Source organism: Embiotoca jacksoni, unplaced genomic scaffold, assembly GCF_022577435.1.
Source record: "Embiotoca jacksoni isolate LCO1_2020_lvr unplaced genomic scaffold, fEmbJac1.0.p SCAF_31, whole genome shotgun sequence".
Classification (NCBI taxonomy): Eukaryota; Metazoa; Chordata; class Actinopteri; family Embiotocidae; genus Embiotoca; species Embiotoca jacksoni.
In genome coordinates, this window is record NW_027185383.1 from 636,234 (window position 1) to 664,232 (window position 27,999).

At 39.6% G+C, this 27,999-nt stretch overlaps 1 protein-coding gene across 2 annotated transcripts in view; it reads right to left on the bottom strand.

The window, feature by feature from the left end:
- brinp2 (bone morphogenetic protein/retinoic acid inducible neural-specific 2) overlaps positions 1 to 27,999 on the bottom strand; it is a 219,620-nt gene that overhangs the window by 21,435 nt on the left and 170,186 nt on the right. For both annotated transcript variants that reach the window (XM_069164412.1, XM_069164413.1), the window contains exon 6: positions 26,563 to 26,799. In XM_069164412.1, the coding sequence (XP_069020513.1) occupies positions 26,563 to 26,799 (237 nt within the window). The remainder of the gene's footprint in view (positions 1 to 26,562; positions 26,800 to 27,999) is intronic.

Below are 27,999 nucleotides of genomic sequence, written 5' to 3' on the forward strand. Positions count from 1 at the left end.
TTTTAAGAGACATGCACGTTTCCAAAGGGCAGAATGTCGCTGTCCAAAATCACGTTTAAATAATTTGTGTCATTTTCTTTGTAAAATCTGATTAAAAAAACTGCAAAGCACATTGTTTCAAACTTATGGGCTACAGTAAACATTAACTATGAAAATTACATCATAAGTGAAGTTCCATTCACTTGGAAACGTGTAATAATTTTGGCTGTCAGAAAAAGCATGACATTAGATAAACATTAGATAGATACTAATTGTTACATGCTAATGAAATGCTGCTAACACGAGCTTCTTCTCTCCAGTTCCGATGACTGGCACCTGGCATTTGTCTTGCTAAGTTGCTAATTGTAATTCACTTAAGGTCAGAGGTGCAATGCCATTAATAAGCTGCAATATTTTCATCCTTTTTGAATTCTGTTCCCCTCAAAGGTCAACACTTTCAAGATGGCTTGCGATTGGTCAAAGGTGGGACTTCACATTTCAAATGTCAACCAAGTTGACAGACTTATATTACCTCCCTGTTGCTCCGATCATTCTTTTCAAGCTCATACATTTAATTAATTTTGCCATTTTAAACCCCAGCCTTAAGCCGTCTGTCCTGTGTGCACTACAGCGTGTGTGGATGAGTAAAAGCTCCTCTCTCCCTCCTCACTGTGGTAGTGTATTTTCCTTTAGGTCAAATTTGGCTGCCCCTAGCTGAAGCAAACACGTTAGGAGGCCACTGTGCCTTTAGCATAGCTGTTTGAAGATGAACTACCTCTCCGACTCCTGCCGGGAGATCAGAAATGGATAATGGATTTAGGTAAAATTGAGAGGGTGGGGGCACTCGTTTATATCCAGCAAGCTATTTTCAAGCTGCTTCCACCTGCGGGGAAAACCTCTCCATCATTTTCCCTTTTTTTCCGTGTTCATCTATGGAGGGTTGACAGAGCACATATGCTCTTTTCAGCAATGTTCTACTTCACACTTGCATGGTTACACGCATTTAGGAGCTGTCTGGGAAACTGCAACCTCGCACGGCTGGCCGCTGGGAGCTGCCCAGTAACACCGCTGTTCTCTATGGTCGGCCACTGAGCTGCTCCACTGGAGCAGCTGGAGGTTGCTCAAGGACATTTTAACAACAGCCGCTAAAGAACGGGAGAACATCATTGGTTCGCTTTCCCTGCCATCCACCATGATTGAGATATTGTCTGAAGATGTGACACTGCAGGGTATTATTTCCTGCAGACTATAGGGTGTCGCTGTGGGTATTAAATTGAAGGGTATTTAGATGAACGATGTGGGGAATCATTGTGATGCTGCACTTGTGTGTGTTTGTGTGTGTGTACTGGAGGAAGTGGGAAAGGGGCTGAAACGATACCTTCCAGCATAGGTTTTTATGTTTATCATCTACTTAAATGTCTGAATTTGTAAGCAAGATGTTGTTTATGTATGCAAAGTTGATATCTTTGATACAGACTTTATACATAGCTGTTATGATAAGTATATTGTATGCATTCAAACTGCATTTGTGAATACATGATGGCTGCCTCAAGTATCCGGCGTCTCTATAGAAAATTGGTTGTGCACATCCTCAGAAATTGACGTAACACGTTCACAAGATGCAACATACACATGAGTGGTGAAGCCAGTATGGAGATGTGACAGGGTTAGGGACCTGCAAAACTAAATGGAAACAAGTCAGAGACCGTTATGTCTGTGCACTGTGGGACATGCTGGAAAAATGGAAGATGCCATTGATGTGTTTTGTCCCCTTGTGATTGTATTAAATTGCCGCTATGTGTTTTGTTTACATCAGGCAAATCAGGATGTACTATTATGGTATCCTTTTTTTCTCTGAGGTGTCTTCGAGTGGAGTCCTTTAGTAACACAGAGGCAAGAATGTGAGGCATAACATTCACTACGCAAATGGATGGAAACGTGAACGTTTGGTTCCTAAGCAAGTAACCTAAGAGGAGCAGGGACCGATTGATAATACACAAGTGGGTGATGTGTTGTGGCTAACTCATTTAGGCCACCAGCTTCTCCTGAAAAGGAGGGCGGAGGAAGAAAGAGGGACTTCTGCGTTGAGATGGAGAGAATGTGCGACAAAAAGACGCTACACTTCAAGACACTCTGGAAGACAAAAAAAGAGAGTTCTGTTTTCACCCACAACAACTTGTAAATATTCACCCTTCCGCCACAGCTGATGATGCTAACCTGCAGACCCAGCTGCTTACAAGGTGAGAAGGCAGTACCTGGTGAGGATGGTGAGTTGTCCACATACCTCCTCCTCCAGGTGGCAAAGATTGAACACATATGGGGAAGATCAGGACACTGTCCCATTAAATGTAACAGATAGGGAGGGGCACAAGGTTGTAAGGCTAGCATTTAGGCTAGAACTAATCAAGAGCCAGCGTAGTTAGGCTCGCAACAAGATATAAAACCTAAACAATGGGTTTTCCCAGGATAACTCAGTGGCTTAATTCTTACTGTTAAGTTAGGGGTTAACAAGATGGATTTTCATTGTGCAAACTAAACTGCTTGTATAATCTACTCAATAGATTACAGTACAATGCATTACTTATAACTCATGAAAACCTGATTGCATTACTTTTTCAATTTTTCTACTAACTCAACTGATTAATACAACCAGGCATATAACCATCGTTATCACTTGACATATTTTACAGCATGCGTTATGCATCTGTAAATTGCTATTGTGTTGATGCTGCATTCCCCCAAAAGGAATGTGAAATTTACCATTTCAGCTGTAAGCAGATTAAAAAAAAAAACAAAAAAAAAAAACAGAAACCCAGAGATTTTAGTGTAAGTCTATTTGGCTCCAGTTGTCAGCACACAAGAAAGCCTGCAGCTCATTCCCCATTATTAATAAAGGATAAATGGAGGAGAGATGCATGATGGCAAACCCCTACTTAACCAGTGTTAAGGCATTCTTTAACATGCAGACCTCATACATTAAGGAAAAGCCATTGTGAGATCTGATGGCTGTGCCTAATAAGGGGGCATTAACCTTCAATACTCCCAAGGTCTCAGATAGCAAAAGGAGCCCAGATGGGCCAGCAGTACATTTGTCTGTAGACAGATGGGTTTTAACGGTGCACCCGCTCAAGCTGCAAATGATCCCAAGTTATGGCAGTGCTGTGTTTATGCATTATCACAGAGTTCCTTTATGTGTGAAGGTTATGACCCAAATGTATAAGTAGGCTATTTGTGAAGCAAAAAGGCCAGTAACTTGATATTATTTACCCTGGAGCTACTTAACATGTTTTATTAGGCCTTCCAAATCCCTAGTTTGGACTAAAATGTCATATTGGTCAAAAACATCACATGGGCTCCGCATGTATTTCTCAATGTTGAACATTTTTAAATATCTGCATGTATAATTTATCTCCTCTCACAAACAAGGAAACTAGAAATTGTGATGATCTTTCTTGTAATCTGTGTTTAATCCCAATATGTGTTTCAGCCACATTAACATTGTGGCTTTTGGGACTGCTCCATCACTTTGGTCCAGACTGAAATATCTCAACAAATACTGGATGGATTTGCATGGAATTTGGTACAGGCACTTCATGTTCCCAGATGATTAATCCGGTTGGCCTTGGTGATCCCCTGACTTTTCCTTTAATGCACCATCAGGTTCATAATTTGGATTTTGTACTGTATCTTGATACTGTATCAATATGATACTGTTTTTTGTACATGAGTTTGTGGTGCCCAGGGTGAATTCTCTGGTGAGGGTTCATTTACTGCCAGGAAAAAAAATTAAATCATCTGGTCTTGTATTTGTAAATGGTCCCGCATTTACAGTTAGCACCATAAAGTTTTTCCTTTCTCTACAGTCCAAGGTTGTTCATCATTGCCTAAGAGTTGTTGAGCTGTTAGTGAAAGAATCTTGAGATATTGTTCTGGTAAAAATTTGAAAAAAATAGTCTAGAGTTTAGGGGTTTAATTTAAAACTAGTAAATATTAGAAAACGGACAATTAATGTAGATTTCAAACCTTCCCCAAGTTTACCTGTTATCTTGAAAATGTCAATATGATATCAAAGTCTTAACGATGGTGAACTGCTATCCTGTCAGAATTTCCACATTGAAAGTTTTGCAACCTTCCCTCTGTATGGATAAACTTTGAATATAAAAAAAAAACATCAGGAACTATTGGGCATGTAAAACATTGATTATGAAACTGTGAGCAGCAGAGTGGTGAATACAATACAGTATGACGCTGTTGTTGTGCTGACGGAATTGTTGCTGTGAAAATCCATCCTAAGGGCAATTCCTTCAACAGAAATGGTGCTTTTGTGTCATCAGTAATTCTTTTTTTGTTATGCTCCTACTTCAAAAATACTCAACTCATCCAAGCCTTTTGGAAAAAGTGGTTATTGCAACAAAAATAAACAATGGACTTACAATATTGTGTTGTGTTTAGTTGTTGCTGTTTTCATGTTGACATCAAGGTCTATCAGCAGTGAGTCATATGTGTCCTCCTTTCTCTCATTTGTGTTTCAAGGGCTGCCTGAAGCATCATCTTCTTGAACTGACTCATTGAAATACAGTATAAGCTGGAGGATAGGACTTTCTACTCATTCTGCCTAAAGAAAGCCATTTTGTCTTAAATCCTTCGGAACATTCACCTTTTGATTATTACAGAACTTTTACATTCCAATTCCTTTGAACACAGGAGGTGAACTCTCTCTCTCTTGTTCCAAATTTGCAAGTTTATACCTGATGTGTTTTCATCAACCTCTTAGTGTGGTTTGACAACAACACTTTTAGGAAAGGCACATCTCTCAAGCAGAGGAATCCCCAAACCCCCTACAATCAAACATGTACGCATTTGGACCTTTTGTATCTTCTACGTTCCTGTAAACAACTTCTACAGGTATTCACACAACATTTGAGTGTGAAGCCCAAAAAAAAAAAATCCTGATATGATGACTGAAGAATTGATAGCTTGGATGTGTACATACCATCTAGTCCATCCTCTGTTGAGATGACAAAATTAGCCTCCATTTATTGATCAAAGTTCCTTTATTTTCTGCAGCATCAGTCTTGAGGCTGCCTCAGAAATGGTGTCCTGTGGCGAGCATGTCAGCAGTTACAGGTTAGAATGTCTCTCCACAATAAAGAGCTTGTAGCGAGTTCTACATCTTTGTTCTCCCGGTACAAAAGAGTAAATAGGTGTTTCGGCTTCTCCTGCAAGATATCGGAGATGCTAGAGGCCCAGGGCAAAACAAAGGTAGGTGCTGTTTGCGAGAGGCTTAGACTGCAGTGAGCTCTCTGCACTGAAGTAATGGGAATGACTTTGTTCCCTGCGGGGGCTGATGAGGAGGAGAGACAGATTAAAAGAGATTGGTTGAGAGAATGAGAGATAGAGATCACTGTAAGGTATTTGGAAAGCGTTAACACAAGTCAACTTGTGTTGGAGAACCAAAGTTGAGTTTGCCTCCCTCCTCCGACACTTAACCTTTTAAACAGAGAGAAATAATTAAAAAATCCTAATGAAGAGCCCATTGTGAATTTATGAACAGTAGATTTGGTACCAATTATCTCCGACCAATAAGATGTCACTGTCGAGGTGAGTAATGAGGAGCTATAAATATCCGATGTCATCTGGTGTCAAATGAAAGGTGATCATCCCATCATAATGACTTATGTCTGCGGATTAACTTGACTGTACACTGGTGGATGTAAACAGATTATATCTGTTTAATGAATTAACTGTTCATTAATGAAATCAGCTTCCAGAGTGACTGAGACACAAAAAGCTCTGGCTGTCTTTATAATGGGTTTGGCTCAAGATAGAAAAGGCTGTGAATACAGATGTTGTGTTAGAGAGTGCGTCGAAAAGGAACATTTTTTCCACTTTTTCCGTATAGCACCCAGTCATAAAAAAAAGCAGCAATTTAGTTTGCAGAGAGATAAAGACAGAAAAAAATTGAGTATTCATCAAGAAGCTTCTACTAATGATCACATACTGCAACATTAGCATCCACTGAAAACACAAACAACACGATGTGTATCACATAGCCCATTTTGTTGGGCCAAAACACAGCGTGAGGTGACAGAAATACACACTCAGTGGTTTTGGCTCTGCTGGTTTTGATTGCTTTTCCCAGTATATATATTTGGTGTCCTAAAGCTACTGCTGATGGTTGATTCAGTTTCTGTTAATACCGGAGGCCAATTTGAACAAACTGGAACCCCACTTTGCTGTTAACCCTCAGCAGCTCAGTTTCTGAATGGTCAAATTGGCACAAATTAATACGACATCCGAGTCAGCCAAAACACTGTCAAATGTATCGTCGTCTGTGACATCCTTTTGGCTGTCAGAAACATAGCTAGCTGCAGCGCAAGCAAATAGAACAAGGTTGTGTTTTGGTTCACCATCTGGAGCCCCGTCTGGCGACCCAGGCCCTATAATTAGCCTTCTTCCCGGAAACCAACTATATCGCTATACATAAAACAAAAGAGCTGCTTCCCAAAGACCAATAATTTATTGAGTAATTCATTGCTTCAATTGACTACATCTACCATCAACACTGATTGGACAGCCACACAAAAAGTGTCAAATTTTCTTTTTAAGCCAAGGTGAACTCGCTGCCACTGACTGTAGCAACTAACCCAAAACTCAGTGCAAGCTGACATTAAGTTTTAGCTGCATTGTAATGTGTTATTATATGATACAAACAGAGCAGGTAAGGACTCACACAGCAGACATGTTGTAGGCTTTACTGGTTATTCTACAATGTATACTTGACAACCACTTTTTCTGTTTTACTTTGTCAGATTTGTGAGTGATGATATTACATTTTCCTGGTTTCATCTTAATCAAGTCACCTGAGATGACATCCCCAAAATCAGTAAAGAGCTCCACAATAGAATGAACCCCCTTATGTACAAGAGGCACTTAATATACAACTAATCTGTGTCCTTCTCATCAGGCCAAAGTGAGATCTGAATATATTTAAATATAAAAATGTTATTCTTTGGTCTTTGATATGTTTTATTTCAGTTAATAGCTTTCATGTTTAGTCTGGTTCTTCAGACTTTCACTTCCTCTAGTGATTCAAGAAGTAAACAAGACATATTGTATCTCGATAGCTGAAGACATACACGGGAATCTTCAGGAACAAAACAAAGTCTTTTAATAACATAATCATAATAACTCTTATTTTTGTGTAATTTTGTGACAATCTCGTCCATACTGTCTGTCTTATCAGTATTTAATGGAAAGATAAACGTGTGATGAAACATCTCACACTTGGAAAGGTTCAACCAATTATGCAAAATGAAACAAGTCATTTCCATGTGTGATTACAACTAGACTACATGGAAGTGTAAGAAGATTACTGGATTTAGTTTGCAAGCACAGTTGCAGCGACCATCGCCCTCCCAGTCGTTCATCTCCCGGTCACCCCGGCACTGTCCGCTGCCGCCGCCAGCAGTGTCCGCTGGGCAGTGTCCTCCGCCGCCATCTTAACTCACTCAGCGTAAGTTCTGTGTGCCTGTTATAATTATACTATATAACTTTTCCACAGTAACTCTGCTATATTTAGTCCACGGTGCAAACCTCTAACGTGATTTTACTCGGTGTAGAATAACGGTATTTTCATGAAATGGTAGCAAATGTGCTAATTAGCTTCCATTGAGCTCGTAGCAGAGTTCAAGAGGAAAATGCTCCAATAACCGTGGATTATTTTATGCGTCTCAATATAGCTACGATAAGGAACTATAATATATGAAACTCTGTATTTTACATGTCGGGGTGATGGTAAACATGGACCAGAGGAGATCTAGTCCTCCTGATTAATGAGGGTTGTTGTTTTTGTACTCCGGTGTAACATTACAATCACCGACCCTCTCGGTTACATGTCCAGATAAACGAGCCCGACTACATGTGCAGGAGGCTGCAGAGAGCAGGTGGAGGTGGAGGGACATCAGTGGAAGAGAAAGACTTTCGGCTTGACCTGAGCAGGTTCAAAGTTTGAATTGATGCGATATAATGAATGGACATGTGATGTAATGTATGGACATGTGATGTAATGCATGCATTGTGCATGTTGCAGTCATTACAGAACTAAGGCAACTCCTCCGCTCTTATTATCTCCACTATTGTAATTCAGGTGTGTTAGAAGTAGTTGGAGACTCACTGTCTGCTGTCTCTGGTCTCCAGTTTTACTCCTGCGTTACAGCTCAGGGGAACAAGCTTGATTTGATAGCATCTGTATGTTTCACTCATTGGACAAATAAATTCTGATTCTATTCTGTTTTCATAAAGCAGGCTGCTTTTGTCACCGAGAGGTTGGATGTCAGACGGACCGCTTAGTGGGGAAAATAGCTGCAGCCACAGGACTGTGAGTGGGCGGAGCTTCAGCGCCTTCAGGCGACACGCCCCCCCAGTCTCAGTGCAGAGAAGACTGATGATTTTCTCATGATCTCAAACCCTAATTTAACATACTTATCAGTGTTTTCTTTCATTCAAATTTGGATGGCTATTTAACAACCCATGCTTCTGTGGTGTGATGAACTTAAAACTCATTTTAATTTCTACTTTACAGCATCTTTAAGGAAACTTGAAACCCAATTGTATTCTTCCAAGCAAAGGCCACATTGTGCTGTGGCTCACTGACACCAATGAGTTTTACTCGTGTAAACGGAGTAAAAGTAAAATTAAAACATGTTTATGTGGATGAAGCTTAGGTATTAAAATGTTGTATCGAATGACAGCATTTGATGCCAGACACTACAGAACCAATTCGTTTTTTAATAACATATGTTGTTCCAGGGCATTTTCTTAAATGACTGATGCTGTTTAACGATGAAATCTAACAACAGGTCATAATAAATGGCTGAGAAAACAACCTATGGGTTTGACTTTGGTTGGACCACAACAGCAGGGCAGACCCAATAAACACGTACAGTATGTCTGTCACTGACTGAGCGTTAGACGTACACCAATAATTGGTTGAATGTCACGTGACTACAAATTAAAAGCCCTGGCTTCAAATGTAAAGCCCTTTCACCTTATACACAGTCCAGTCATATTTTTGGGAGGACAGTTTCATCTAAAGTTATTATGATTTTTTTTTTAAGTTCTTTGTGTATTTGATTTGGACAGGTGAAATGATCCAATACAACTACACATTCATACACATCTACTGCCAAACCGTTACAGATACTGTATATAGTATTATTTAAAGTGTACCTTAGAAGCATTTACTCAGGGATACAACTACTAAGTGAAAATAACTAAATGTCCCTACTTACTACAGTTCAGGCTACAAGGACAACACACATCTGAACCTGTGTCTCTGAATACATTTCTTTAGAATGTGATTATTAATGTGTGTCCTTCTGTCTAACTCTTAAGCTCGTCACCTTGTAAAAGTTCATACCAGAGACATGAACTTTACAGGGCTATGAAAAGAAAAAACAACATGTCTTTGGCTGTAGAGGCTCGTTAATGAGCGCCTCATTAACCTGAAGGCTGTCTGCATGGTCGTATGCAACTGTGACTCACACTAACACGCAGATGGAAAAAACACAAGGATGCACACACACACACACACACACACACACACACACACACACACACACACACACACACACACACACACACACACACACACACACACACACACACATGCTGTGATGACATTTGATAGTCTGTGTGTCTAATTGAGTCTCTAGAGAGTCACACTGGCACTTGGCACCAGGAGGGTCTCGGTTCAGCCAGTCAAGCCAGCAGCTGGAAAACGCACGACAACAACAACGAGTGGCAGGACACACTCTTTACAAAATGTGAGCTTATTCACTGAGTCAGCCAGCGTTTTTTCAGCTCAATTTGATCTATCCATCTTGCTCATCATCTACACAAATCAATGCAAGGTTAAACCTATGGACTCTGGGATATTTTCAGGGAAAATTCACTGCCTTCACCTTTAAGCTGAAGCATGTTCATTAAAGGGGCTAGCCATTCATGATATATCTTGAAAACTTTATGAATATGTGCTCGGTGCCTGAAAGAAAAACATTTCATTGTTGTTGTTCAGGCAAACTTTTTAACATAACAGTTCATTCACTCATTTTATTTCTGTTTGGATGTCCATTAACTCCTCAAAAATATCCAGCTCTTAGCATGCTCTTCCACTAATTGCCAACATCATTGGAATTATAGGGGTGGTTCCTGATGTTTACACAAAGAGGATACCTTTTTAGGCCTGAACAACTATTAACAAGTATATTTTACATTACACAAACAATTTTGAACTGTTGTTTGTGGATGAGAATATTTAGTGCAACTTCAAGAATTTTGTGTCAAAAAAGAAGTGCATCTTTTACGCAAAATAAACTAACAGTCCAAACAAAAATGTACATTGATATAATTCATGTTTATATTGATGTACTATTACTGCCAAAGAAATTATGCAGAACAAAACCTCCTGTTCTTCGTGTTTGCATTTTTTATGCTCTTGAATCTGTTTTACTGAAGCTTCAGTCAACTGTGTCAAAGTCCCAGAGCGACATGAAACAATCTCCCTTGTCAAGTTCAAAGCTCATGTTTACCAATTAACACCACCATGATAAACTCTCCTGGGTTTAAATCTCTTTCTGACTGCCTGTTTGAGCCATTCATGCTGCGGTGTGTGATAGTGAGAGATTTCAGCAAACTCGCCTCATCTTAAGTCTCCAGTTACTCAGTAAGTGATGTATCCCCATAGCGCCTCTATACCATCGTCTTAGTTACGCTTCACAGAGGTCGTCTCCAGGAAGTGAGGCAGGCGAAGCGATAAGAGAGTGTTCATTACGCCAAATGATCCCTTATCTTTATCTTCAGGAAAAGAGGAAGTTTTTCCTTGAGACTTGAGGAGGAGTAGAGATTAGGACTCAAGACTAAATAGCTATGTATCCTACAGCAGGGAGTCCACTCTTATCCCCTGCTGTGGAAAAGTCACCCAAGCTTCTGGATTTTAAACAAAACTGAAACAAAGCTCAGTCACAAACCTTAAACAAGGAAAATAAATGACCTGACTCTACTCTTCTCTCATTTCCTATTCGACCATCTTCCGTCTGTCTCTCCTTTTGTTCCTTGCTCGCTGTTCCTCGACTTACTTTTCATTCTCTTCACGTTCCTTTCGGTGATTTATACATTTTTACTAGAAATCGTCCTCTGTCTGCTCATTTCTTCTCTCCTCCTCTCCCCTTCATATCATCTGCTGTCCTCCCCTCTCATCCCTCATCATCTATTCTCCCTTCCTTCCTTCTGATCTCCTCTACTTTACTCTGCTTTCATGTTGTCCCTTTCTCTCACTTCCCTCCTCTCCCTTTCCTCCTGGATTTACTCTCCTCCTCTTCTCAAACTCATCATTTTTATTCACTACACGTGTTGAAGGATTAATAGCTACCAGGTTATGCCTGGCAGAGCTCCGGCATCACCTCTTCTCACCCGGTACAGCGTCCTGAGATGAACTGCCGCCTGTCCATTTTTCAGCTTGAGGCTCGTGCCCTAGGCCTGGATGTGGCAAAAGTAAGGGAAAGAAAAGAGCATATTGAGCACCTCTGATGAACCACTGCCTCAGGCTCTTTTGTTTCTCTTCAAAAATATCAAACTGCACCTATCTATATCTGTCCACTCGTCAATCCAAAGCATCTCTCTGCCTCTGTCTTTCTGTGTAATCCTTCGATCTGCCACCATCTCCATCCTCTCCCGCCAGAACCTCCTCCACAGACATCTGTGCTGGTTCATTATGCCAGCGGTCAAGTCTTTTGGGAGATCATACTTTTCCACCACGACACAGACGCAGAGAGCGACTGCCCACTCCCTCTGTCCTCCTCCTCTTTCCCTCCTCCTCTTTCTACATCTTTGCCTGCGTTTGTGTTGCTATAATGAGGAGATTTTATAAGCTGGGGGTCGAGAAAATGATGAGGCAGGGTCGACTGCTGACTTCTGAAGTCAGAGAGAGAGAAAAGCATTAAAAAAAAGATTAAAGTAAATTTGAAAAACATGGTGGTGAGTGAAGGAGTGAATAATAGTTAGAGTTCTGAAAGAGTAGATCTATTTTTAATGAAGCAAAAAAATTCAAAATCTTGTCCAGTAGGTCTGGGATTATTATTTTTTTTATACTTGAGACAGATTTGAATGTTAATGATATCCATTTGAAATATGTATTAGAAGAAGGCCCCTTCCTTCCTCTGGTGATCATCTGAGGAGCTTCTGCATTTTGACCCAGTGGTCCATTTAATTCATCCACTAACCATGCTGTTTTATTCACAGGCTAAATGTAAATGGTAAATGGTCTGCATTAATATGATATGTTTTTTACGTTGGAGGTTTACAAAGCACTTTACAATCTTTATCTCCCAATCACCTCCTACTACACACACTAACACACCAATAACGAGCCATGCAAGGCACACGGCTGCCATTATGGATAATTTGAACTGCCAACTTTGCATTGTATGAGCCACAGCTTCTTTGTTAATGTATCATCAGTAGACCAGAACAATATTACTCTCAGCGGTAAAACACAATTAAACACTTTTTGAATAACCCAAAAGGTAAACAGTCCCTCCAGTAAAATCGCTATCTTACAATTGCAATAATTTACAAAGATTCACGCAATCTCTCAATATCAGTGGCAGCTTGTACTTTTCAAGCAGCAAAATTCCTGCAATTTTTCCATTAAAAATGTTATTAATATAAGGTCTGGTCCTACAGGGACTAGTTAAAACACCTTTGAGTAAATACTGAGCATGAAACATCCAGTTGAAAAAAAAAAACACAGCAACAATTGGATTAGCCAAAGTTATCCTGACATTAGAAAAGTCTCATTGTTGTATAAAAGCCCTGCTGCTGTATCAATTCAGCAATGAGTACTCCTTCCAGTTTTTCACCTCTTTTTTGGGAACATTGGAAACAATTAGAATAGTTTTCATGTTGTCACCTAATGTATTTCTTGGTGGATGAATACTTGCAGAATGTATCTGTGATTTAGAAAATTGTCACCTCAGTAATTTCATTGTATTTTGAACTAACTTTATGCATATATTCATGCTGTTCTGGTGACTTTGAGCCTCTGCCTGTTCGTCTCCCCAAGAAGAAACACACACTCCACACTCTTCTGGATCCTTCATTGACTAGGCCTTTTAACTCTTTCACTGCCCTGCTTGTTCCTGTTGCGACACCCCAATAGTGAAAAGCAGCTGTATTCCGTTTTTAAAATTTTTACGAAACAAGAAAATTCGACGCAAGTGAGAAACAGAGGAGGAGACATGGGAAACAGGAAGCTACTCCCTAAACTGAATGACTGACTGAGTTTTGAAATAAGATCCTCCTCATCTGAATGAACTTTAATTCCACAATAATCAAAGAGGATGTGTTAGCACAAGTAAAACAACAAAACACATTACCCTTTAAGTGGAAGAGCTCACCAGGTGTGTGTTACACATGATCAGTGAAAAGTAAAAGAACTGCAATTGAGTTCTTATGAAATATGTTAGTTTTCTACACTCATCCTTATCAGCTGAGGCAGATAAATAGGCAAAGAATCTGGCTTTTATAGATGCTTAAAGAGATGAGGCATCTGCACATGTAGACTGTGTGGCTGCCATTTAAACACAACAAGAGACGATGAATGTGCACAGAAAATGCCTCAGCTATTCTCTATGGTCCTGGGATTTTGTTGTTCTTGGTGTCAAATTGTAAATGTTGGCCTGAAGGTTGTGCTAGAAGAAAGGTCAGAGAGTAACGGAAAACATTGGGAATCCTCCTGGGATGGGAGATCCACAGCAAAAATGTTATGGAACCCTTTAAAGTTTCGGTTAAATGGAAACTTCTCCCCGACAAAATATCAGAGGGAATCTTCAAAATCGTTCTTCTGGAGACAATAAATATTAACTTTAATGACAATCTGGCCTGTAGGTGTTGGGATATATAACAATTGACAAGGACTTCTAGAGTCAATCTCATTAAAGTACTATTACATTACTGTTCTACTTGCTTTTGTAGCCAACCCCCGGTGGTCATTTGAGGAACCACAGTTTTTTGCACTTCTGCATGGGCTTCATTTTTCAGCCCCAGAGGTTGACGTTTATTGCTAACAAGTTACCCTGATCAACTTTTCTAACGTTTCTGCTGCCTCCATGTGGTCACAAATCCAGTTAGAAAGGCAATTGTTAAGAAAAGTCCTTTTCTATATCTCTTTGTGAAACTCCAGTTTTTTGGAAGAGATATGCTTCTATGTCTACAGAAGTTCAGATGAGAGTAACATAAACGTGGAGAGGGTGAAACTACGGACAGTGTTTGCTTTCTTTGCACTTAAAATATTGTGTTATAAAAGCTCAGGGCTCAGACCCCTTCACAGGTCGAGGTCCTGACATTGCATCCACTACCTAAAGGCAGACTGCTAACTGACATAAGAAACCTCTTGTTTTTAATTGTTACACTGAAACCCACACTGGACACATCGCATAGGAGTTTGGTATACTGACCTACGTATGGTGAAGCTGAGCCACCCCCAGATTCTGCTGTACAACAGACCAACAAATAAGTACAAGGCCAAATAATGATAACAAAGAAACATATGCAACAGCCAGCTAAAGATTCCACTCACACTGCTATGAATGTGACGGGCAGTATACGCTTCATCTCACCATGGAAAATGTCAGATTTTTGCTTTTATTTCTTTGTTGGACCAGAGCTGTCAATAGCAGAGTGTGTAGGCTGTGTGCCAGACTATTTAATACAGAGGCAGGAGGGAGTGCGGCAGGTCAGGTGAAAAGTCAAGATTTTGTCCCCTCTCAGTGCATCTGCCTGTTACCATTGGCAACCACTTTCAAAAAGAAAGAAAATGTCTTTTGGCTTCTTGTACAGTGGTAAAATATTGGAAGTGATGTACTGCTGTTTCAGTATAATAATAATAATATGTGCTAAAAAGACACCAATCATTACTTTTGTTTGTGCAATTTTTTTTTATGTCAAAAACAATTTCTTGCACTTTGCAGACATTGACTGAAATCAAACAAAATGGACATTTCTGAACATTCGATGAAAAGCCTTTACTCTTTAAATAGCTACTCGTTATACATTAGCATGGTTGTTGAGTTTGGCCCAATCAGACAAACCGGAGTCCTAATCAGCAATCCTGATCAATAATTCATTTGCTATTTTTTTTGGCCCAATCTCTTCATGCTGTTTTATATCTTTGTACTTCCATTGCACCTTTCAGCCAGAACTCATGGCAAAAGTGCTGATCCATTTTTTGGAATACTGATTTTATACAATTTACCGAAGACAAATGGCACTTACTCATGCCATGAGCGAAATCTGTGGAATGTTGTTGATTACAAAGCAATTACGTCTAAATATATTATTTTTGGGAAAAACCTTGTGTATAACATAATATTCGTTCTGATGCTTTGCATTTTTTGCTGGAGAGAAAATTATTCTTTCCATACCTAGACAGGCTTCAATCATTTGACAGTACACCCTCCAATTTTGACCTGTTTCTTGGTTCTCTGGTTTGAATTTGTGCCTCCTCTCATCTGTCGATCATATCAATGCATGTTGCTCTAAGCAACCACACCAAGCCAGTGGGCCATGTTGTCAGATAAGATGAAGCGATATTTAAAAAGAGTCTTTTGGTTTGAGGTTGTGGGCAAATCTTGTTGGGCAAAAGTTGTGATCTCAATTCTTGTGATTTGTTTTGGTGATTTTGCTTAAAAATCAAAACCTTCCCGATACTAATTTGTGTTCTATTGAATAATTTTTAATAAAAGTTTGACAGTAATCAGTGTTGAGTGTTGTTGTGAGGTTTACAACAACTAGTTTACTTTTTTTTTTTTCTTTTTTTTTTTTTTTAGCTCTTTTCAGCTTCCTTACCCAGTTTAAAAAAGTAATTAAAATAGTCACAATAGTTATTACATTTTTAATGGGGCAACATGTAATTTGTTTCCTATCGCATTTTAAAAGTGACCCTTCCAACACTGTGTGTCTTTCACACCAACAGTTAACACTTTTACTGGCTAAGATGTGTCCTACCTCTTACACAATGTATAGTGGGATAGCTCGGAAGTACTTTAAAGAAACAGTGACCATATGTCCAGCATGTGGAATACTCCTCGAACTAACAAATTCCTACTCAGACCAGGAAAAATTCCAGAGTGAAGTTAATTCTAGTTAGAATAAAGCCACCACTTCTTTGGCTCTGTGTTTTAAATTTGATGGCTGTTTAGCTCCAGATCAGCGTGATATCTCTTCAGCTTTCAGCAGATATTTTCCTGCCACTGGCCATTTGTTTGATAATGATTGCACAGGGGTCTATTCCCAAAAATAGCAGTTATGTGCATACAGCCAACCACAGGTGTCCATTCTATTTGCAGTCTGACGTTAAAGCCGGGGCCCCAAGGGCCAAATATGTCAAGACGATAAAGCATGGGGATAACATGGATCTTTTCCTGGTTTATCTATCAACTGCAATCATGCAGAGCATATCACACATATATTTGATAGTTTCAATACTTTCTATATAGTCATTTAGTCTCCAAATTAAAAAAAATAATTAAATATCTCTCTCTATACAAAAGAGGACTGATATAACAATCAGCAAATTTCGAAGGAGTCAGTCAGAGAAGCTGGAATTTTCAGCTGATGGCAATCTTCTGGAATCATTTCATTCTATATTAGTTCAGTTATCAAGACCAGTCATACAACCATTTACATATCAGTAAAGAAGACATATTGTGCCTTTATAATTACAAATAAAAATAATAATAAAAGAACATTTGATAGTTTAACATTCTTTACTTCTACAAAATGTATCCACTGGGTTTTGGAGAATAACTGTGCCAGAGCTAATTATCTGATCTGAATGCATATCAGCCTTATCTGAATTTCTTTTTTGTGCATTACTGTACATCTTTGTGCAGATAATATTGTTTTATATTGACAACTGTATATTGGTCATTATGTTTATTTAACTACCAAGAAATTATACTTTACCCTTAAAGTATTTCAATATGCTAATTTGGTTTAAAATGAGCACATCACGCAAATACAACTCCCTTCATGACCATTGTTACTGCCAGCTATCATAATTAAAATAACGTGGCACCTGGTTTAAAGCAGGAGACACAGAAAGTGAACTCAGCAACCTGTCAAAGTAAATGAAATGCAGTTGTAGTTTGTTGTGTTGGTTCTTGATTATGGAGATAAATAGATGATCACACTCTGAGGTCTTTAGATCCAGTCTACAGTTCCACCTCTGGGATCATTAATGGAGTTGCAACATAAAAAAATATATTTTTAAAGAGTTTATATGTTTTTTAGTTTTTCATTTGGATTGTCCAGATAACTCCACTAAGCTTTTCTGGAATTTTGCAATATGCATGATGGTCAATTTTTTTTCTCATCACTTGGCCTCTCAAAGTTTCTTGCATAGCAGCTCGTAAGGATAGGAATTTTGATAATTTATGAAAAACATGGAAGAATGAGTCTTTCCTCACTATACTTTGTCTTTTTTGAGTATGGGAGCACGTGATCTTAAGTCAAACTGAACTTTTTGTTCCCACCCACTACAGATAAATCAGTGTCTATATGCAAATGTTTAGCCTCTGAGCAACTTTTGTCAGGTTGTGTTTATGGATCAAGTGCAGCATTTCCTTAAAATTTACAGTATGAATCATCAGTGCGGAACTATTATCCATAATAACTTCCCTTTTGGTCTGTCTCGGTAGAAAGAAAAGCTATAACATTGGGCTGCTTTCCAAGATTTTTCTGTATACCCGGATTTTTTAAGTAAAATAAATCAATAACATAAATAATGAGATAGTTTAAAAATTGAATGGTGATACTCATCGATTCTTTCTCAAAATACGTCGAGAGTAATGCGTGGTGCAATATCATCTCAATTGTTTATCTAGATGAATAAATCTCTGTGGAACTGACATCTCTGAACTTTGAAATTAAAAATGTTTCTACATCACTGGATATCCAAACATCACCATGATGTCAAGGCTTGTGTGTTTCTGAGTGTGGCGATATGAACACGCAGGACTCCAATGAAACGCTTAATCCAGAGTGAAAGCACATGCTCGTGTTTGCTTTCACAAAAAAGTTATTATAATACACAATGTTGACAACAGCTATGACAAAAGCGTGCCAGAAGACATATTTGGTTTGGGATTCTTACTGCAAAAAAATAAAAGAAAGTATGAACAGATAGAGACAAAGGGGGGAAAAAAGGAAGAAATAAAGAAGAGTCAAAGACTGCCTCTGCCAAGTCTGTTCCTCTGTGAAATAAGTGAGGGAAGGTAGAGGAAGTGTTGCCAAATCTTCAGCCGAGCTGAAATCCATCTCTGGAACAAAAAAAACAAAAACAAAAAAAACCAACCTGTTTTGTTGTTTTGACAAATCCTGGAAGTGTGTGTGCTACATCTACACCCTGAGACAACATGCTTTATGACAGCAATAAAGGAAGAAATGGGCAGAGATTCAAGGCAGCAGGGTCTTGATAGTGTTGAGTGGAATCCATGCCAGGACTATTTTCACATGGTACCAAGTATCAAATACATTCCTCTTAGCTTGTAGGGATGCTCTTTCATTAATATAATGGAGGAAGAGAGACAATTAGACAATCTGTGTTGCAAAGCAAAACTAAAAGCGGGGAAATATGATGCAGAACGAAGAAGGTGAAGAACCCATAACAAGATTTATGATTACCTATACTTAAGTAGCGAAGGTCTGTTCTCGAGAGTGCTCTGCACGTTCATCCTGATATGGTGACAGACAGACTGGGTTTGATGTGCATTTGATGTGTGTGAGTCACAAATAACTTGTTTTTGTTAGTATTGTTTTGTGCATTCAATGTTCTCCTTTGACTCATGGTCTGTCACAGTGACGCATGGTCAGATTACCGACTTGTTACCTTACTTGATATTAACATTGCAACAAGTTAAGAAACACTGCAACTGATGCTGTGAGGCAGCAGGTACAACAGCTGCTCACAATGGAGTCATTATGATGGTGTATCAAGATGTTCTGAAACTGTTCCTGTTGCACCACAAATGGAGTGGTGCTGTGCACATGGAGCAGAGAGAAGCTATAACCTTAATGATGAAGTATTCCAAGTGAGTTACAACAGGTTTCTGTGTCCACTGGCATGTGCATATTTGCAATTCACCATGGACATGAGCAAAGAGCTCACATTGAACTTTGTGTCCAACTTGGGAACTTGGGAATCAGAGATCTTTAAAATACTTCTGAAAATCTAATGCAAGGACACAATGAGCCAGGTCAGGTATTTAGAGAGGCATTTGCATTGCAAGGGAGGATGGATGTCATTGTCCAAGACCAGAGAAGGTGCATCAGGTCAGGAGCACAACCAGGTGGGTTTTCTCTGACATTCTTGAGGTTGTGCTCTATGAATTCCTCCCCCAGGAGGACTGTGATGTTCTGAGGGAAAACAGTCACAGCAAATGATGTAAACTGTGGCACGATGGCAGTTTAGTTCTCCAACATGATAACATGGCCCTCACAGCACTATATACGAGCAAGAGTTTGAGGCCCACAACAACACAATCGTCACTCCACACTACCCCAATGCCAGATTTGTATCCCTGACTTCTTTTTGTTTCCCCAAAATTTGAAGCACGCTCTCTGTTCAACTCCAGGGTGAAAATACACATGTGCACACATCAGTGTTCTCAAAATCTGTTCAACAAAGTAACTGATGTTGTTCAAGTGACGTGATTTGGATTACTTACTGACGCAGGTTGTAGTTCCTCCTGTTTACATCGCTGTGTTGCTCTTAATTTTGTGATTGCATATTTAAAGGTTTGTTTGAATTCATCCACTCATTGTTGATATGGAGTGTTTCCTTATTAATCTACAAATAAGTATGACAATGCAACATGCAGATGGTGTAGAGCTCTGCTTCTGCTCTTAAACAAAGACAGGGCAGAAGTCTGCTACTCATTTTCTGAGGCGGTACTCACTGGTTTAAAGGAAACAATATTGCACATTGAACAGAAGTTGAGGTTGAAAGTTTATTCATGAGCCAGTTATTGGGAAGGACGTAACAGGCTGGTATGCAGATAAGTCTTGACATTATTTCACAACAAATATGGACAGCTTGCTGACAAGCAAACACTAATGTCCATACAGCTCCTTTGTTTGCTCAATTTGGCTGAACAACATAAAAAAGTAATGCAAAAAATAATTAATTAATAGACAGTGTGTGCCACCACTTTTGACTTTTTGAGCACATAATGTAGTAGAAATTCTTGCGCACAATTGTTGTGGTCACAATTCATCACATAGGTTGGGCTGCAAACTGAGCTGGTTTATTTTAAAACGGAATGACAGTAAATCGGAGGTATGACACGATGCACCTGAACTGGTAAAAGCTTAATATATCAGTTGTTCCTCTCACCAATACGAAGTGAATCCAGCAGCATATGAAAGGCTCACTTTTACTCTGGTATCTTTTGTTTTTCCTCACATTGTCTTCCTCTCAGTGGTGAGGTAACATCCTCGGAGCACGGAATTGAATCTTAATTACCAAGAGGCTCCTTCTTATGTTTCATGTATGAGTGACCTCATTTGTTAGTCCTACCTTTTCCTCGCCCTCTGCAACATGTAATGTGGCTGAGAACTCGCGTTCCTCTCACATTGGCTCAGGAAATATCCCAAAGATCCAGCTTAATGGTTCGCTTGTTGGTATGCTAATTCTAACCCCTGTCAGAATCCCATTATAGGATTGGTTCTTAAAGTTGGCACTTCAACCTGTGAGTAAGTGTAGTGTTTTGTCACCTATGTCAGCTCAGGTTAGTTAATTATCTTCCAGGCTCAGGGATGAGAACTTAACAGGTCACTGAAATGCTGCTGATTGCTCACAGTGATGCCTGGTGGAGTAAAGGGCCCTGCTAAACTGTTAAATGAATGTATACCTAAATTAATCATTAAGTTTGACCTTTAAATGTGACTCACCTAGGGCTTACTTGAGAGCAAAAGTGGCTAATCTTGTGCTTTCGGTTGCTGTGGTAAATTTGCACACTGCATTTCAATTGGAGTCAGTCTTATAGATATTTGTTTTGCATCTAGAAATTTTCAAACATCAAACCAAATGTGTTCTAACCTGCAGATCAGACCAGATTTGTAAGAATTTTTTTTTTAACTACATTTGTGAGTAATATCTAAAACTGTTCACCTCAGTGGGAATAAACTAATGCCGTGGTGGGTTTCGTCTTTTCTTGGGATTGGGTGTTCTTTCAAAACATTGTCTCTGGGAAACTATTTTATGTTGGGGTACTCAGGCCTGTCACGATCATTAAATTTTAGTGAACAATTAATTGTTGTAAAATACTTGTGAATAACAATTTAAGTGTCTCTTAATTTCAAAGCCAATCCAAAATATCACCAAATATTTGTAATTACATTTTTCATTTGGCTTAAAACAAAAAAATTGCTCACAAGTGCAGTGGTGTTTGGCTTTGCAGCTATCAGTGATTTGCATGCCGATGGATGGTCATCGAAATGCAGTTGGTCAAAAATGAGATAAACAGCTGACGGCACTAATTCTCCATTCATGTGCCATAAAACCACAGCAGAAGAAGGAGATGCAACAAGATGATGCAATCAAAAGAGTGCCAGTCAAACCTCAAACGATGGAAAACAACGTGGAAATATAACATCTGTTTTATTCAACTGTTTTTATACAGATGAATGGAAATGATTCTCATGATTATACAAAATAATTGCAATCAGGCAGCAATTATGTAATAATTGTAAGAGTTCCAGCGGTGACTACAATCTATTGAGACTGCTAATCAATACATGAAAGAAAACTAGAAGTCTGACGCTCCCAAATACATTTGAAGTCTGACAGTAGACATAAATTGCAGCAGACTGCATTTTGAACATGGCAATTTGATGAACACAATGTACAAGTCAGGTATTAGAGAATCTGATGTTAAGCCTTGAAGCTAGCTGTGTTTTTGTAATATCACAAAACCAAAGGTGTGATGTTCCAGATGCAATTTATTCACACCTTCTCAGGACAGCCTGCCTCCCAAAACCGAACATGAGATCTATCCACAAAGAAATTAAACCTCAGAGTAGAGAGTTGTCTGTGTGTGTGTGTGTGTGTGTGTGTGTGTGTGTGTGTGTGTGTGTGTGTGTGTGTGTGTGTGTGTGTGTGTGTGTGTGTGTGTGTGTTGATGGCTATCAGGCTAGCTTTGGGTGTTTGGTTTTGAAATGGTGAGTGGCTGAGGTTTGAGGGTATTATTCTCCTCTTTTCTCTCTCTCTCTCACACAGTGATTTAGTCTCTTCCTTGTCCTCCTTCTGTCTCTCTGACACACACAAGAACAATCTATCACACAAACCATCCTCCCAGTTGTTTTCCTCTCGCCACAATACATTTATCAGCCCATCCCAGCAGACGGGACTCAGCCCAACTTCCTAGGCACCCCCAGAAGCTAAAAACCCACTGTGTGTCGGTGTGTGTGTGTGTGTTCGAGTGAGAAGATGCAGGAGAAGGGCAGAGATAGGAATACAAAGAGGAAAAGAAGGGAGACATACACACAGAGCTCTGAAAGTCAAACATTATTTGGCATGTAGATTACCCTCCACTCATCTTTCTGCATTTATTTTTCATCCCAACTTGCCTCGCGTGAGGCGGCTGCAAGTGTGTAAATGTGTTAGTGAGTATGTGTGTTCCTTACAATTAGATAAAACTTTGATGATCCCCTGAATCCAGGCATGCCTCTGGCTGTACAGTATATTCCTGTCTGTGCTGTCGTCTGTCCTTGTCTGCGTGTGTCTGCGTCTAACTGAGGAGCCTTTCCTCATATGTTTAGCTCGTTACTGAAACACACCAACCTCTGAAAAGTACTAAAGGCCTCGTTTTCATGACACACAGCAGGAAATGAAGCTCCTGACAAAAACCATACCGTCAGTGGAACAAGAAAGCTTCCCAATTACACATCTTCCTCCTCTCTTTTCAATACTGTGTCAGTGCCTCTTTAAAAAGATTGTATATGCAGCAAAAAAAAAGCAACTTTGCAAAGTCTGTTGCCATCAAAAGGAGGCTAAGTGAATGCAAAGACGTGCTGTTTACCTCCTTAATGTCACTCAACAAGCAATTTACACATATATGGCAGCACACACACATTCACCTGAACTCTGCAAGCAAGGCACAACATGCTCACAAAGTTTAAGAAAAGCTGCCAGAAACCTGTCTCCAATTAAATCCTGCTTACACCTTCCAAGTCATTACCAAGTCAGCTGATGATGTGTTGAGATTTAGCAAAGAAAAAAAGAAGAAAACTTCAGCCAATTTGGGAAGATGCTTTTTCTGCATGGTTGCCACCATTACATCACACACAGGTGTCTCACTGTGTGTGATGAATAGTTTTGATAGAGCGGCCCGGTTTGCTGTAAATCGATTTGTCAGGAGTGAGATTGTGCACCTGATGGTGCCTCTGACACTGTGGCTCTGCATGCTAAGACATAACCTGCACTCTTCCTCTCCTGACAAACTTTGTCACATATGGCCACATTATGTCTAATGCTGCAAGAATCTGCCTCATCCAGGCAGTTGAAAACAGAAAACAGGCTGAATAAGTACTGATGCCAGTCTTGTGTTTTTCGAGAATGAATGATTTCAGACAATATTGAATTGCCACTAAACTTTTTTTATATATATATATATATATATCCAACAACAGAAATGAGTCACACAGCTATTGAGTTATCTTTGAAATTTCATGACCTTTCACACTTTTTCTTTACAAAAACGTTCACCATTAAAAATGAACTTATTAGGACTTATGTTCCTTTTCATCCCTCCAACTTATACTCGGGGTATCTTTTGGATACCTAATTCTAAACTACGACTCTTAGTCAACCACAGGAAATAAAACCACACTGAGAATGTGCTGTGGACTAAAATGCAGAAATAAACACCGTTAAAGCTGTAATATGACACAGAGTCCCTCTGCCAAATTTAAGGTGTAAATTCACAAATATATTTACAACTATGACATCACCATGTTCCAGCATGAACCTGGTTGCGTTAGGGCTCCGGTGACTCTGGGTCCTGGGACAAATGGCCCCTCATTTGGTTGGTAATTCTGTCTTGACATAGATGAAGGAACAAAATCTACCAAGTCCAGGCAAGAAAAAAACAGAAAATCAACTAAGTTGTAAACAGTAAATAAACATGTTGGTAATAATCTTGGTTTTCTTACGAAACAAAACTGTGTGAACTTAGCTATGATGAGTGAGGTAGGTCAAAACTGACTCGTGGTGATTCTGTAAATGATGGTGGAGGTCACCTTAGTTTTCCATTTTAGTGCGACTAACCAGGGGGTTTGTCTAAAACCGGAAGACAATATTTGTTCTATTGATTTAACATTGCAGTTTTGGAACTGGAAACATAAGATGCAAGTTAAAATTAAACAGAATCATCTTTGAAATCAACATTATGTAACCTTTAAAAGACACAAATCAAAAGTAATGTATCTGCCCAGATATAAGAACGTTTTCTTTTTTCTGTGTTTTTTTTTTAGGAAATTTAGTTTTAAAAATGTGGGGGGCATTTCATATTTGTTGACCAGACACTGTGTGTTCACACAGTGGCAGTGCACCACTGTCTTGCATTATGATCTGTTTGTAGCCTTTGTGGTGCTGGGCTAGCCAGGGTTTTCAAGTCAGTTTACAGTGAGACTTCCAGTCAGTCATCATTTAAAATAGTTTTGTTAGATTTGTTTAACCTGCAGTAGTTTAGTCCTGTATGTGAAACAAAACAAAAAAAGCATCAATGATGAACAATTAAAATTGCTGAGGTCAGTACACTCAGAGGTTACAACCTTCCTAGATCTGGTATGGTCCATACGTTTATGTTGGCCTTATCCCATAGTTTTGTCTAGCATCATTAAAATGTTGCATATCATTTTCATCTGGGAGTTTGGAGTTACTTCAGTTGTTATCTTAGAGTGTACTTGACGTAGCATCCCATAAACATGAAGGCTACACAAAGATGGCTGTGATGACACTTGAACATGTAGACAAGAACTCTGCCAGAGTTCCTCCACACATCACTAAATGCTCTTTCAGATACAATATAAACGATTTAATATCCACCTTACTGAATGTGCATATATTAGGCTGTGATAGAATGTATGTCTTTATCAATAAAATCTGCAGCAGCCGAGCTTGTTATACAGGTAGGTTTTCTCTCATCATCCCTGTTTGTCAGTACATTTCATGAATAACTACAAACATAGTGACAACAACACTTCACAGGTACACACTGTATAAATGGAGTGTTATTGAGAATAAACTGCATCCAGCTTGGAGCAATAAATCATCACCATCCCACCTGCTACATCTGGAACTGGAAACGAAAAAAAAAAATGTATGCAACACAGTCCCTGTCCAGCTGTCCACGACTCATCTCTCTTATTTATGTTCTGTAACACAGTCAGTACATCCTCAGCTGGCCTCAACACTCAGCCAGCAACCATATTGTATCAACAGAGCCGTGTTTAACATGAAGTTAAAGTCTCAAACTACCACTTCTTTCTGAGATGATCCAAAGGAAGGAGAATGCCTTTTTACAATGAAAACAGTAATTAAAAGGGCTTAGTTGAGAGAAGCTTATTTTCAAGGTTAATGTTAGCCTGTTAGTACCTTTTAAAAAACAAACTAATCTGCATTAAAAAACAAAGGTCATCTGTGAGGATTCTTAAAGGATGATACTCCTTGTTGAGTATTTAAGAGGTCTAAAGTGCATCAGAACGAATCAGTATCAACTCAAGCTTCTCTCCTTGTGGAAATTGTTGCTGGTGTGTCTAAGCTGCACGGCCTTGCTGCATATCCAAGAATTTTATGGCCAACGTCAGCGAGTTTGGCATCACAAGCTGACTAAAAATCAAGTTTGTTGGAATGCTGCATGCAGCTCATGCAGGTTGGTATAACAAGCAAGTATTCTGTACAACTCCCTGTTTCCCTTTCTGAATCACTACAGCAGATGTGGAGAGTAAAAAGTTAGCAAGATCCATAGAGCCACAATAGCCACATTATCAGGAAATATGCCAGAGTGAAATAAACTCGACCTCCAGCAATCACCGGGGCGGTTTGCAGCCGGGTGTGAAGCAGCGGGGAGTTAGAACCTCCAAATCTGAGGCCCTGGTGCTCTGCTGGAAACCGGTGGAATTCTCCCTCCAGGTGGGGACGGAGTGCCTGCCCCAAGCGAAGGAGTTTAAGTATCTCAGGGTCTTGTTCACAAGTGAGGGTAGGATAGACAGGTTGACAGGCGGACCGGGTGGCTGCAGCAGTAAAACAGGCGCTGCACCGGACCGTGTTGGTGAAGAGGGAGCTGAGCCGGAAGACGAAGCTTTCCATTTACCGGTCTTGGCCAACCTGCTTGGCCTGCTGCCATCGTGACCCTATCCCGGATAAGCGGAACAAAATGGATGGATGGATGGAAATAAACTAACATTCTCCTTTAATGTGGACAGCTCAGCTGATCGCCTACAAACAACTGCAGTCCATACCTGACTCCATGAACTCTTGATTGAAGCTATTCCAGGCCTCTTTGCTCTTCTCCAGGTTCTCCTCCATGACCTTGATGTCTGCGAAGGGACAGTTGCATTCTGGGAAGCGGGGAGAGCACCGGCACCAGCAGTCGTTGTTGCGGCAGAGCAGCTCGCCCTCTGAGTTGCATGCCACATAGCTGAGGGCTGCCTCCACAAAACGCCCACGCAGGAACTCTGGCAGGACATCTTGCAAGCCTGGATAATAAAAAGACAAACATATGGTAAGATATTTCATTTTCAGAATATGGTCCTTTTTGTTTTGTTTTTAAAGCTGGTTTCACGTGCTTTCACATGTTATTTTTGTCAGGCTGAAAGTAGAAATGCTGAGAATTTTTAGCCTTTGTACATACAATTTAATGATTATTGATACATTGGATTGTGAAAAGAACATTCTTAACATAGAATTTGTGTTCCTCATACCATTTCTGCCTCAAAAGAACAGTCTTGTTTAAAATGGCTTTTCTTTTTTGACTCATCTGTGAAGATATCTACGACATACTATATACAGGATATGTGCAGTGGCACCAGAGGAGCAAAACAATGGGTTGATTTCTCTGCTCGTATCATTTTCCGTGGCAGCTCTTGCAGAAGATACTATAGGTGCGTATACGAGTTACAAAGTTAATAAACCTGCCCAGGGGTATATTTTAGCAGTTTTGGGGGCTATCAGTACTGTCACCATAAACAACCTGCTGCACCGCTCTGTTACAGGCTCCCATGTGCAGGTTGCTTCCTATCTGCAGCTGTCATTACTTCTTCTCCCCAAAGTAGTTTCCAAATGATGCGTCCGAAATGACTCCCTATTTTTACTACGTAGTGCATGACATTTAATGTCCAATATTTTAGTCGAGTGTCTAAATTCTGAGTGGGTAAAATTGTGTGCGCACTCAAAATGAAATGAAATACAATGAAAGTGCAGTGCCCACGCTCCTTTCCGCTGACAATCCCACAAAATTACAATCATTAATAAGTGGAATCTCAATTTATTGCTATATACGGAAGAGTGAATAAGTTGACAAGGGGATGATTTTATACACAGCTTAACCCCTTTCACCCAGGTTGTCGCAGGCTGTATCTGTCATAAAAACACAACCCGAGCTTGCCAAGCGTGATACTTCCATTGGAGAGGCCGCCTTGTAATAATGTGACTAAAATGGATATTTGGACATTTACTATACTTTATTTCTATTCTATCAAATTTAACATAGTTGCAACTGAGGATTTTTAGAACAGGTTCAATTACAACAGTGTCTCTATTTGTCACAGTTTTGATTAGGCAGATGTAAAAAAAAAATTCCTGAGGTGTTGAAAATCTCTTTCTTGTCTGGTAATAAGGAGACTTGTGATATTTAACAGTTCTTGCTAATATCTCATATCCAGATCCAAGGTTGGTTT